A 13,052-nucleotide genomic window follows, 5' to 3' on the forward strand; every position below is an offset into this window, starting at 1 on the left:
GCATCGCCAAACAAGTCCTACTTCGTCTTCGAGGTAATCTGTAAGTTGTTTAGCAGTAGTGGACTCACCAAATCCACCAATGCTTACTTGTGTCACAACCGAGTTCTTCATGTTTCCCTCTGACCCCATTTTTCGCAAAAGCCCTAATTCACTGCTCTCCGTTGGTAGTTGAAAAAGAAATAATCAAATTAAGAGGCTATATTTGATGGTTCCAACTACAAGAACTATTGAAGATGGGATCAAGCAAAAACACTTGTGACTGAATTAAGTTTTTTTTTGAATCAAGCGGGAATAAATACTCAGGCTCTCGAGACTTACACAGTGAGGTCCTCAATCAACGAAATCGATACTGGAAACGAAACAGAAGCAACGCGGAGACCGCAGAGAAGACTAGTGAGTAGGCCGCGCTAAATTAGGAAGGCGAAATCGCCATAGCTGAAAGTGAAACCTTTTTTTTTTTTTACTTCATTATTTTGTTTAAAATCTATTCCCAGTAAACGAAAAAGACTGGAGAAGAAGAAGAAGCGCTTTGCTTGTGCTGCTCACGTGCTATTCGTTTTCTTAATGGGCTTTTAAATTTGGGCCTTTTAGATTTTAAACACAACCCATTCGAGGCTATTTCTTTTTTTGGCAGAATTTTACACTAATTTGATTATTTTATATCTATACATACATTATTAAAATTTTAGATTTTACCCTTTTATTTGTACTTTCACAAAGTTAATGCCTCCAAAAATTCTAAAATAGCATTACTTCAGCTTTTGTTTCCTAAATATTTTACATTGCATTCCAAGTAAAAAAATTACAGCAAAATAAATATGGAAACAAAAACTATGATATATTTACCACATATTCTATTGTGTTTTGAAAATAATATATCTATTAATCATTTGCATCTAAAGAAAACAACAATTTAATTGTCCAAAATCTGTGAGCTTTGATTCTTAACTAAGTAGAACTTCGATATTTATTTAAATATTATAATTAATATATATAAACTTAATAAATTTAAAATATTACGAATATGTAAAATTAAAAAAGTTTAAAATACTATATAATGCAGTTATATAGTAAATGGGTTATAAAAAGGACATGTTGAAATTAATAAAATATCATTAAATTTGTGCTAACACGTGTTAAAATTGATGTCTACGATTTTAATTCTGATTCATAGAGGCGCCGTTTTATTCTGATCCACGGGACCACGACGTTTTATCGCTTTCGAAACTGCCATCTCGCTGGAGACTTCACCTCTTCCCAGTCATCTTTGTACGGATGGTCTTCTTTGTGCGGTTGAGTATACTCAAATGTCAACGAGAAGTGGATTTTCTCAAGGAAAATGTGAATCTATTGGTTGGGGTCACGTTAACGAACTTCCTCGAGTGTGTGGAAACCATATATGGTGGTGCCATATGAATGCGTTGAACCATAATGTTCAATCTTGGCTAGAATCCACAATTTTTGCCCTCATCTCTTACGCAATGATGATTGTGATAAAAGTCATAAATGACAAGTCTCATTTATACGACTTGTCATCTCATTTGTACGAGTTTTGTACAAGGTGAGATGACATGTTTTTACTCTTTATTTTTCTCTCTGTTGTTGTCGTCTAAACTTTCTTGTGCATATAATGAAATAGTTGAATGAATTAGTTGAACCAAGGTCTTAACAATCAATGAATTAGTTGAGGTTCGTTTGTTCTCAGAAGATTCTTCTTTACGCTTTATCATAAAAAATACAGTATATATATCAACTAATTTTGAAATCTTGGTTTAGTTTGAAGATCTTCTTATATTGAAGGTATCATCATCATCAGTGTCGGCTTAACTAGGAGGGCGGGCAGTGCGACCGCCCCGGGTACATAGATTAAAGGGACATATACATATAAAAAAATGGGCACCAAAAAAAAATTATAAGTTAAAAGAGCATTAAAAATAAAATTTGTAAATTAAAGGGGCACAAAAAAATATTTGTAAGCTAGAAGGGCACAAAACAAATATATATATATATATATATAAACCAAAAAAATCTAAAAAAAAATAATAAGTTTTTTAATGATTAAGGGGTATTTTTTTTTTTTTTTTGCCCACGAGCATGTAATATGTTTAAGCGGGCACTGATCATCATTGTTTGCCACTGTATGTAATATATCTTCATCGTCAAAGAGTCCAAAGGAAAATATGATTAAGCATAACCTTTAATTATGTAACAACTCTAATAAGTCAAACAAGTACAACTAGAGGTTATTGGGCCCTGATCGTTTGGTGAACTAGACAAAATATCTAGATACAGTATCAAGACGCAGTATCTGGACGCAACATTTAGATGATGTTCGTTTGTGTTATTGGTTCATGTATCCATAAATTGTATTTCGATTCAATTATGTTTGTTTTGTAATTTGATATCTGTATCTGGATACAATATATGTAAAATACTAAAAAGCCCTTTATTTTATGTTGAATATGTTTTAGTGGTTTAAATTTACTTATGTTTTTTTGGTCATTTTCATATATATTAAATAAATATTTAAAAATGAGATTTTGTGTTTTTGGTAGAAAAACAAAATTTTGCAGTTTTGGCGGGAAAACAAGATTTTGCGAGTTTGGCGAGAAAATAAAATTTTGCATTTTTTTGCCGAAAAACGTAATTTTGCGGTTTTGGCGGAAAAATAGATTTTGTGGTTTTGGCAGAAAAACGAGATTTTGCGATTTTGGCGGAAAAACATAATTTTGCGGTTTTGGCGGAAAAACGAGATTTTGCGGTTTTGGCGGGAAAACGAGATTTCGCGAGTTTGGCGGGAAACATAACTTTGCGGTTTTGACGGGAAAACATAATTTTGCATTTTTGGCGGGGAAAACGTAATTTGCGGTTTTGACGAGAAACGTAACTATGCGGTTTTGACGGGAAAACGTAATTTTTCGGTTTTGGCGGGAAAACGAGTTTTCATGTTTTTGTGTTTTTTGGTAGGAAAACAAGATTTTGCGGTTTGACGGGAAAAGCGAAATTTTGCGGTTTTGGCGGAAAAACGAGATTTTGCGGTTTTAGGGAAAAATGAAATTTTGCAGGCTGGTGGGTGAAGAATTGGAATTTTAGAATTGTATGTATATTAGAATTGAGAAAAAATATTTTGTAATTATTTAATTAAAATAGGTGTATTTTTAACTTTTACAAATTATGGATAAATTTATCTCATCCAAACTCTCTAAAAAATCTCATCCAGAAATTCAGTTTTTTTGGATGAATTTTTAAAATGTATCCAGATATTGTATCTAGATGAGTTCCTAATTGTTACTAAACGAACAATAATAAACATTTGCATCCAGATATTGCATCTGGTTCACCAAACTAACATGACCTTTGTCTCTTCATAGCATAAGGTCATAACGTTTACAAGCCTAAAACTACATGTAAACCTACAAACTGGTACCGGTTAAAGCGAAAGCCTGAAACCAACAACAAAAGCAAAATCCAGGTTCGAGCACTATATATACAAAAGAAAGTTCCAGTTCTCAAGGTATGCAGATGCAAGTTCCAGTTATCATGGCATTGCGGATGCTCTGAAGTCAACGGTTAGACTGCAGACTGACATCAAGAACACAACTGCAACTACCGCCGCCCTAAGAAGCCCTCCGTAAGAACATTTCAGAGGCATAATCCTTTTAAACACAAAGCCGGTTTTGTTCTTTGTTCTCATTAGCTTTCTGCAGCCTTTATTCATACTTTCTCCAACTGTGTCCTCAGCCTGCGTAGCATTAAGATATTAGTGTCACAGTTCGATTCCAATTTGCTACGTGAAACCAAGAAATAGAGTAATTCATGAGAAGGTGGGTGTTATTCTCACCTCTCTCTTCGAGTCAATCCCATTAAGGTTAGTTTGCAGACGTAGCCTTCTTGGGCCATTTCCCTGCGCTATATACTCATTGGTGCAACCAGAGAATTGTGCCTGCCGACTCCTAATCTGGATCCCCGTTACTGAAACATCGTTGCTCATGCCAACTGCTGAGCCCTGCTGATAAGCTGGCGCAACCTGCAATCAAGTAGATTAATAAGAGTTAATTATGGTATCAGTTTTCTTAATGAATTAAAAAAAAAATGATACAATATTATGAGTTTTGAGGAAACTTCATGTACCTGATCTGGTGTTGCGCCATCAAAGCCACTCTGCAAAACATACTTATGCTTCTCTGGATCCTCGTCTGGGCTCTGAAGAATCGAATCAAGAAACTCGGATATATATGTATCTACTTCATTTGTACCATACTGAGTCTGAACTTGGAAGTTGCTGGTCTCATTCCCTGAAAAATTACTTGAGCCAGGCTGAAATGTGGATCCACCAAGCTCGCATTGGAATTGAGAGTGTAATGGGGAGAAGAGCTTGCAATCAAGGGAATCCAGTTCCGGATACCAATCAAAATCTACAAGCTGCATGTCAAAAACAAAAAGTATTTAGTTTTCAAACCGACACAAAGACAATCATCTAAGAAAAAAATAACTAAGAAAATGTCTTCACCTCGGCAGTTGTAGCCTCATCACAGGCGTCACTATGAGAATCGCCAGAGATTACAAGAGAAGACTCTGCAATGTCATAAGGCTTCACGTCTTCTGTTTTAGTGACCTCAGATACTTCAACAGTTGGAGACGAGACAGCAGGTTCAACCTCATCCGACTTGGAATCTTCTTCTGCTAAATGCAGTTCTTGTTTCTTGAACAACTTGCATATCACAAACGGACTCTGCATATATCAACACAATCACAACGATCAAGATTCCATAGCTAAATTAGTTTTCCAAACTGTCACAGATCTACAGAGTGTGCATTATTATTTACCTGGCCAGGATTAGTACCGCTAAGATCATTCTCCGTGGCACGATACTCATGAATAACCCAATTGGTTCTTGTTCCTTTAGGAGCACGACCAGCGTGGAAAACAAGAGTTCTCTTCACACCGATAATCTTAGTCTTACCGTTTTTAATCTTCCGGTCTTTCCCTGTCGCCTTCCAGTAGCCTGCCACAGTTGCCCTGTTCTGTCTACTTCCGTTAGGATACTTCCGGTCCAATGGACAGAAGAAGAGCCACTCTGAGTCTTTTGTTTTTATCACAGAAAAATCTACAAACAACAAACAACAAAATCAAATCTCTAAGTCACCAAAACTAAACTTATATCAAACAGATTCTAAAGTCCTAAAAGTTACTGACTTTATAAAAAAAACATCGGAACTAATTCAAGATTTCGCCAAAGTTACAACATTTCTAAGAAGAAGCAGAAGAAGAAGAAGGGTTTACCAGGTAAATCCCAAGGCTCCCATTTGCAAATATCGATCTCACGGATAGCTTTAACGTCGCCATCGTGGCCGTTGATCTTTTTACGGAGATAGTAACGGACGAGCTCCTCGTCAGTTGGACGGAATCTTAATCCAACTGGTAATGAATCCATTGATAGAACTTCAAGATTCTGATTCATTGAATCGGCTTTTTTGTTATGAACGAATCGAACCCCAAAGATTGAAGAAGATTCTCAGATACTACGAATCAGAATTATTGTTTATATAGATAGTATCAGAGATACGATTCGAAGGTATCACGAAGAAGATGAAGAAGATAGCAATAAAAAAAAATATATCAGAAAACAAAAACCCTAAAGCTCGAATCGGTGATTTTGGTAAAGTGAAGAAGAAGAGAAGAAGATGTGAACTTTGATTTTTTCCTTTTGTGAAGAAATTATAAAGAGAGAGGTGATGGTGATAACAGCGCGTGGAGAGGTTTAGTGTGTTACACGCGCTATACCAAGTACGTTCCGCGTTTTAGTGGTGTTGATGTACGATTTTGCCCTTTTGGGACTTTGGGATATTAAAGCAAGAGGAAGGGGTAAAGTTGAGAAAGTGGTTGCCATATTAAAAAAAAATGTCATAAAACGAATGAAATAACGACATGTGGATGAAGCGGGAAAGGAAGCTTCGGTGCATGTCACTTTGTTTGTGAGTTCTGTGGGAAGTTTCGCTTTTCTTGACCTTTTTTGGAAATGCCTTTTTATATTTATTTCTCTGAGCATTTTTGGGTTTTTTTTTTTTTTTGGATTTTGAATGTTTCTCGTTTGCTCGAACTCGTCAACACGATCATGGAGCACACTATCCTACGTTAGTAGTAGTTTTTTTTTCCGTGCATTGTCTTAGATTCTAATGCATTTTTTTGTTTTTTCCACAAAGTCCCAGATTCTAATGCATATGTACGACTCACTTGCAACAAGCATGTTGTCACTTGTCAGACTATTTTATTCATTCGATGAACAAGAATAAAATTGCCATTTAACTTGTGAGATACAGTTTTAGATGTGTTTTTTTCTACAACATGTTATTTTCTATATGTACATGATCTAAGGTTATTAACGAGATGATGAATTTTACCAAAATGGTTAAACTGGATACGTTTTTGAATATATATTTATTATATTATTTGAGAGTTATATTTTTTTTTCTTAAACGCGCGTTATAAGTCACATTATTGTTATTCACTTAAGTTTTATCTTCTTCACTGTCATTTACTTAATTAATTAGCTCCATTCTTAACGTATTACAAACATAAACAAGATAAAGAAAAAAGAAAGAAAGGTTCCTCACTCGACAAAAAAAAAACAAAATCCACAATGTAAGTCGATATGAAACGTAATTCGGCAAAACTATGTTTTAGCAAAAAAAAAACTGCATTATTATTTTCATATTGCATCGTGACATATGGCAAAATAATATTTTCTTTCTAATTTACTAGAATCAAAGAAACCTAACTAAATTAATATTGTGCGTAGTAGTATATATATCTGATTTCTCCGTCGAAGTATTAGTATTAGGACCGAGTCGACCGACTAAAAATAGAGCACAATAGATGAGAGGTCCACGAAACTTCCATACTTTTTTGACCATACCAATGAAGCTTTTTAAACACAGAAATCTCTAAATTTACGCACTACAAGAAAACACAGATTTTCCGACTACGATCGGCGACTATATTCGTAGTCGTTAAATTTAGCGACTACATATCCACTAATTCGCGACTGCTTTATGACTATTCTCAAATAGTCACTATTTAGTCGCTAATTTGCGACTAAATAATTTAGTCGCTACATTAGTCGCTAAATGGCAACAAAAAACGACGAAATGAGAATAATCGTTAACTTGGCGACTATAATGCGACTATTTCGGCGTGTCGCAAAATAGTCGCTAAATTAGCGACTAAATGATAGTTGCTTGAGTAGTAGGAAATTTGGCGACTATTTTGCGACATTTCCGGCGGGTCGCAAAATTTAGTCCTAAATAGTCGCTTAACACGTGTATATAAACACGTTTTTAGCATTCGAAGTAGGTGTACTTGTATTTGGTGACTGCGTAGTATAGTCACTTTTTAGTCGCTAAATATGTCTATATAAACTGAGCTCACCAATCGTTTTTCTCACTCACAGAAACACAAAGCAACACAAAAAAAAAGAGATCATATAAAGAGATTTGCAAAGACTCGTTGTTGCAAATATAGAGATTTATAATAATGTCAGGAAGTTACAATTATAATGACGGAAAATTTTTATAGAAGAGTTCAGAGCCGGGATGGAGCAGTTCATGCAATTTGCAAATAGCCAGCCTTTTCCACAAGAAAACGGGGGTAAGTTTTTTTGTCCTTGTAGTAGGTGCAAAAACGGGAAGCGTTTTCTAGAGACTAGAATTTGGAATCATCTTTTTAGTTATGGGTTTATGCCAGATTATTATGTTTGGTATAAGCATGGGGAAGAAATTAATATGGATATAGGAACGAGTACTATTGATCCGACATTTATTAGTGGGAGTGAGGAAGTGGGTAATGTAGTAGAAGATAGATATGTGGATATGGTGAATGATGCATTTCCTTCTAATGTGGGTTATGATGATAACTATCAATGGGATGGGGGTTATCAGAGTGTAGAAGAACCAGTACTTAACCATTCAAAAAAAATCTACGACTTGTTAGAAAGTGCAAAAAATCCAATATATGATGGTTGTCGTGAAGGTCAGTCACAATTATCTTTAGCTGCTAGAGTTATGCAAAATAAGGTAGATTATAATATGAGTGAAAAGTTAGTGGATTCAGTATGTGAAATGTTGAGTGATTATTTACCAGAGGGAAACCAGGCTACGGGTTCTCATTACGACACAGAGAAATTGATGCGCAATTTAGGACTCCCATATCATACAATTGATGTTTGTATAAACAATTGTATGTTATTCTGGAAAGATGCCAAAAAGGAAGAAAATGTTTGTTTTGTGAAGCACCAAGATGGAAGCCTAAGAATGACCGACGCAGAACCAAAATACCATATAGTCGTATGTGGTACTTACCTATTGGTGATAGATTGAAGAGAATGTATCAGAGTCACAAGACTGCAGCAGCAATGCGATGGCATGCCGAGCACCAAGCAAAGGTGGGAGAAATGAGTCATCCGTCTGATGCAGCGGAGTGGAAGTATTTTCAAGAACAAAATCCTCAATTTGCTGAAGAACCACGTAACGTGTATTTGGGATTGTGTACTGATGGGTTCAATCCATTTGGGATGTCTCGTCACCATTCATTATGGCCAGTGATATTGACGCCATATAATTTACCTCCTGGTATGTGCATGGATGCTGAGTACTTGTTTCTTACAATTCTGAATTCTTGTCCAAACCATCCGTGAGCTAGCCTTGATGTCTTTCTCCAACCTCTTATTGATGAGTTAAAAGAGTTGTAGTCTACTGAAGTCGATGCATACGATGTGTCCTTGGGCCAAAATTTCAACCTAAAAGCAGTGATGATGTGGACGATAAGCGACTTTCCTGCGTATGGCATGTTATCTGGATGGACAACACATGGTAAATTGTCTTGTCCAGTTTGCATGGACGATATAAAGTTTTTTTATCTACCGAATGGAAGGAAGACATGTTGGTTTGATTGTCATCGGAGATTTTTTCCTCCTGATCATCCTCTGAGGAGGAATAAAAAAGACTTCTTGAAGGGAAAAGACGCTACAAGAGAGTATCCATCAGAGTCCTTGACCGGTGAGCAAGTTTATTCTGAGCGGTTGAATTGTGTATAGACATACTAGACAATTAGAGATATTAATCGTTTCATTCTGTTTTTTTTTTTTTTTTGTGGGTTATGTAGAGTGTGAAGACGGTTTGAGAAGTGAAGTGCAATGGAGGTATTTGGAAAATCTTCAGTGGTTGGTTCTGCGGCCAATGTTATTTACTTGTCTGCTATACTTGGTAGCGATGAACCCGACCCGTGTCACAAGTGTGATTGGAAATGCGAGAATGAGAATGTTTGTGGGAATATGTACCGTTGCAGACTAACTGGGTTGAGTCACGTCTGTGACAAGAACTGCAACCAAAGGATTTTGTATGATAACCATAACTCTTTGTGCCGAGCTAGTGGCAGGATATTCCCGCTCTCTTCCGATGAGGAGCAGGCGGTTAGAGGAGTCCGGAGGAAGTTTGATGATGAGAGTCAACCTTCTGAAAGCTGTGTCAAGCGTGTTCAGCGTGATGTCCAGTTTCTTTCTTCTCCTTTCGAGAGGTCTTTTGCTGCTGTGAGCCCAATCTGCAGTCAAGCTGGAGATGGAATGGAGATGAACTAAATATTTGTTGGTCTTTTGCTTATCTTATTTTATCTCATCTATAATAACTTACTTTTTTTCTTTATCTCAACTACGCAATAAGAGACAATAATATTTATGTGCTCTTCCAGAGAGACTAGGCTTAGCTCCTCTGTCTGAAGATGTACTTTATCTTAGTATTGTTGAACTATCTATGTAGTATTTAACGTAGGAGAGACTTCATAATTCTGCCACTCTGTTCTGGACGTTCTTGTACTCGTAGTATTTAACTTCAATGTAGTAATGAGCATTTTCAGAAATCAGAACTGAGCAAATGTGGCAAAGACGACAAATGGGCCTGATAAGGCCCAACAAATCGTATATAACCCAATGGGAGAGATGAGAAGGAAGGAGGGAGATAAGACGAGAAGCAGAGAACCGAAAGAAAAAAACAAAAACTCCAGAATTCGCAACAGAAACGAAACGAGAGAAATAGATATGGGGGTAAGCGGCGGCGGAGGAGGAGGAGGAGGAGATCAGAGTCGGAGAAGAAGCGGCGGAGAAATGATGGCGATGGCGAGTCTATTCAACGATCAGCAGAATCCAATTCAGCAGTTCCAGGTTAAATTCAAAGAAGTAGAAACTGGTTTCAAGACCTGGTTATCAAAACAATCAATACCAGTGGAAGCCGCCGTCGTCTCAACCATGAGCGGTGTCCAAGGAGCTTTCATTGGTGGTCTCATGGGAACACTCTCTCCTGAAATGCCTCAGGCTGGCGGCGTTGACCCTCAAGCCATAGCTTCCATGAAACAAGCTCAGGTTTTAATACACTCCCATATATAAAACCCTTATCCCCATCTTTTCATATAAAGTTAATGTTGTAATTGAGGTATGTGAGAATTGGGATCTGTGAATGAATCTGTAGGCACTTGTGGGTGGACCTTGGGTTCAGGCTCGCAATTTTGCTGCCATTACTGGTGTTAATGCTGGAATTGCTTCAGTCATGAAGCGGATTCGAGGCAAAGAGGATATTGAGTCTGCGTAAGTTTTCAATTCCTGTGAGCTGCTTCATTCACTAATATTTGTTAATCTATGTGTGTAGATGTCTTGATAAGGTTTTGTAATTTGGGATTAGTCTTGAGAGTTTGGTTATCATTGAGAATGAAGAGTGTTAAAGACAGTATTAATTTAACTTTTGCAGCGTAGTGGCAGCATTAGGGTCTGGATTTGCATACTCTTTGGTGAGCCAAGGTTTGCAAGGACAACCTATGAACGCAATCACCACTGCAGCTGGTTTTGCTGTTTTCCAAGGGATATTTTTTAAGGCAAGTCAATCATATTTGAGACTTGACACCAATGCTACTCATGAAACCATATATATTATTAGCATTTGCTCTTAACCCTGTTTTTACCTTCTCTGTCTTCAGTTGGGAGAAAGATTCTCTAAACCGAGCGTTGAAGATCCGTTTTACACACGAGGAAGAACTATGCTTGTGCAGCTTGGTCTAGAAAAATACGAGAAGAACTTCAAGAAAGGACTTTTAACAGATCCCACATTGCCATTGCTCACTGATAGGTATAATCTAAATTATCCTATTCAAGATTTTGTTTATGTAGCAACTATTAAAGTTGGTGAATTCTGTATCCAGCGCGCTAAGAGATGTGAGCATACCACCAGGGCCAAGACTTATGATTCTAGACCATATCCAGAGGTTTGAATCCGATTTCTCTGTTATTCCATCGATTAAATATAGGAGGAATCTGTAGAATTCTTGAATTTGATCGAGCTATTATTATTCTCTGTTGTTTGGAGTACAGGGACCCGGAGATAAAGGGCAAACGAAAGTAGTCACTGAGGCTTTTGTTTGAGATGGTCATCACCAGAATCTATCAAACACAAATGTAATGTCTTTGTACTTTTAGATGCTCATGCTAGGAAGAACTCTTGTTGGATTCTTCGGCTACTACTCTAGCAATGTTTGATTCTCTTTAAAATTTTAAAATACTCTCGTCATCAATCTAAATGGATTATATAGGTTCAGAATAATGAAAACACATTTATGCTCTGTATGAGAATAAGATGATTATATCTATATAGTTGGTTCATACAAATTTACTCGCCAACCATCAAAAAAGGCATTGGATAAAACTCTTGTTAAAATATAGTTTGATGCTCTTTCTACCTAATTTATGTTGCTGTTGTGAAGCTCTCATTTACTTTTAATTATTTTATCGTTAAATCAAAAAAGTCTCTTTGTTAACAATAAGTGTGACCACGAAAGAAGAAACTCTCTAACACGTCTCTTTCATTGTCGTCATCACTGAAGTTACATGAATACAATCGTGGCTTGTTTTAATGCGTTTCTATTATGAAGGAAAATATTAATTTCGGGGATCAAAATATCTTCTCATCTCTGTAATCACAAACGTTACATGGATAAACAAACAATATTGCCCTGTTTTTAATCAAGAAAAATCTATAATTTCAATTTCCCCCATAAAAAATAAATTGTTACTATGGGCTCATTTAAAGAAAAAAAATTGTTACTATGGGTTCATTTTTTTTTTCTTTGGACACGAATTTATAAGGTTTATATGATGAAAAATTGTAAGTATTTTATGCAAAAATTCTTTGCATTCTTTTTTAACATTAAACTAAATGGAAAATACATAATGATATCCATCAAGCTATGAATTTGTAACAACGACTTCAAGGGAGGAAGAAGAGAGACGAGAGATTTGCTCCATGAGGCAGAGAATACGAGACTGATAGTCACGCGCCTGATCTAGAGACTCGACCTCAAGCTCCGCTAGTTGCGAGCAGAGTCTCTCCTCCGCCTCTTCCGCTACCACGGTCCGCCGCCACAGCTGAACCATCTGTTTCTTCATCTCCTCCATTTCTCTCTCCAACTCTCCGTTCCTCCTCCGTAGCTCCTCAACCTCTTTCGTCGCCACCGTCGCATAACCTCCACCTTTCCCCATTTAATTAAATAGTTTTTTTTTTTTTGTGTGTGGTTTAAAGAATAAAAGTGTTTTCTGTGGTGTTTGCTGTTTCTGTGTTAAAACTGTTATCCCTCTCTGTGTTGTGAAGATCCTTTTAATAGCCATTTTTTTTTGTTTTGGTTTTTGGAATTGTAAAGTGTCCAGGTTCAATGTATCTCTCTTGTTCTGTTATTTTCTTCATTATTTTGTTGACATCATTTGTCTGTTTTGTCTACTGTATTAGAAAAGTAACAACACGTGGTGCATAACATGCAATCACAATTATTATTATTTTGAAGACTTATATTTGCAATTGCACGGAATATGTATATTTACAATCACTCCATTTTTTTTCGCAACTGTTTAGGATATTTTGTGACCACAATTTTTCCCTTTTAAATCTCGATTTTTTTTTTCAACTTTAAAATAGAAATTAGATACTGTTATCAGAAAATACGTAATTTAGATATGAATTCCCAC

The 13,052-nt window shown here is 36.3% G+C and overlaps 3 protein-coding genes and 1 pseudogene across 3 annotated transcripts; 2 read left to right on the forward strand and 2 right to left on the reverse strand.

Annotated features, from left to right (window-relative positions):
- Positions 1-3,112: 3,112 nt before the first annotated feature.
- LOC104791177 (NAC domain-containing protein 62-like) lies at positions 3,113-5,754 on the reverse strand. The gene is made up of 6 exons (XM_010517003.3): positions 5,285-5,754; positions 4,828-5,108; positions 4,511-4,732; positions 4,132-4,422; positions 3,842-4,027; positions 3,113-3,742 (listed from the first exon to the last, which is right to left on the reverse strand). Exons 1-6 carry the CDS (start codon positions 5,460-5,462, stop codon positions 3,539-3,541), a joined length of 1,362 nt encoding a protein of 453 aa, XP_010515305.2. The 5' UTR covers positions 5,463-5,754; the 3' UTR covers positions 3,113-3,538.
- Positions 5,755-9,191: 3,437 nt separating this feature from the next.
- LOC147942753 (uncharacterized) lies at positions 9,192-9,632 on the forward strand. Its single transcript, XM_087453234.1, has one exon. It carries the CDS (start codon positions 9,192-9,194, stop codon positions 9,630-9,632), a length of 441 nt encoding a protein of 146 aa, XP_087309360.1.
- A 364-nt stretch (positions 9,633-9,996) lies between these two features.
- LOC147942754 (chloroplastic import inner membrane translocase subunit HP30-1-like) lies at positions 9,997-11,637 on the forward strand. Its single transcript, XM_087453233.1, has 6 exons — positions 9,997-10,409; positions 10,516-10,631; positions 10,792-10,915; positions 11,018-11,166; positions 11,240-11,302; positions 11,409-11,637. The coding sequence occupies exons 1-6, from the start codon at positions 10,089-10,091 to the stop codon at positions 11,437-11,439; spliced, it is 804 nt and encodes a 267-aa protein (XP_087309359.1). The 5' UTR covers positions 9,997-10,088; the 3' UTR covers positions 11,440-11,637.
- Positions 11,638-12,186: 549 nt separating this feature from the next.
- LOC147942755 (protein RESPONSE TO LOW SULFUR 3 pseudogene) lies at positions 12,187-12,670 on the reverse strand (annotated as a pseudogene).
- Positions 12,671-13,052: the final 382 nt, after the last annotated feature.

This window comes from Camelina sativa, chromosome 6, assembly GCF_030686135.1.
Source record: "Camelina sativa cultivar CO46 ecotype springtype chromosome 6, ASM3068613v1".
NCBI classification, from domain to species: domain Eukaryota; kingdom Viridiplantae; phylum Streptophyta; class Magnoliopsida; order Brassicales; family Brassicaceae; genus Camelina; species Camelina sativa.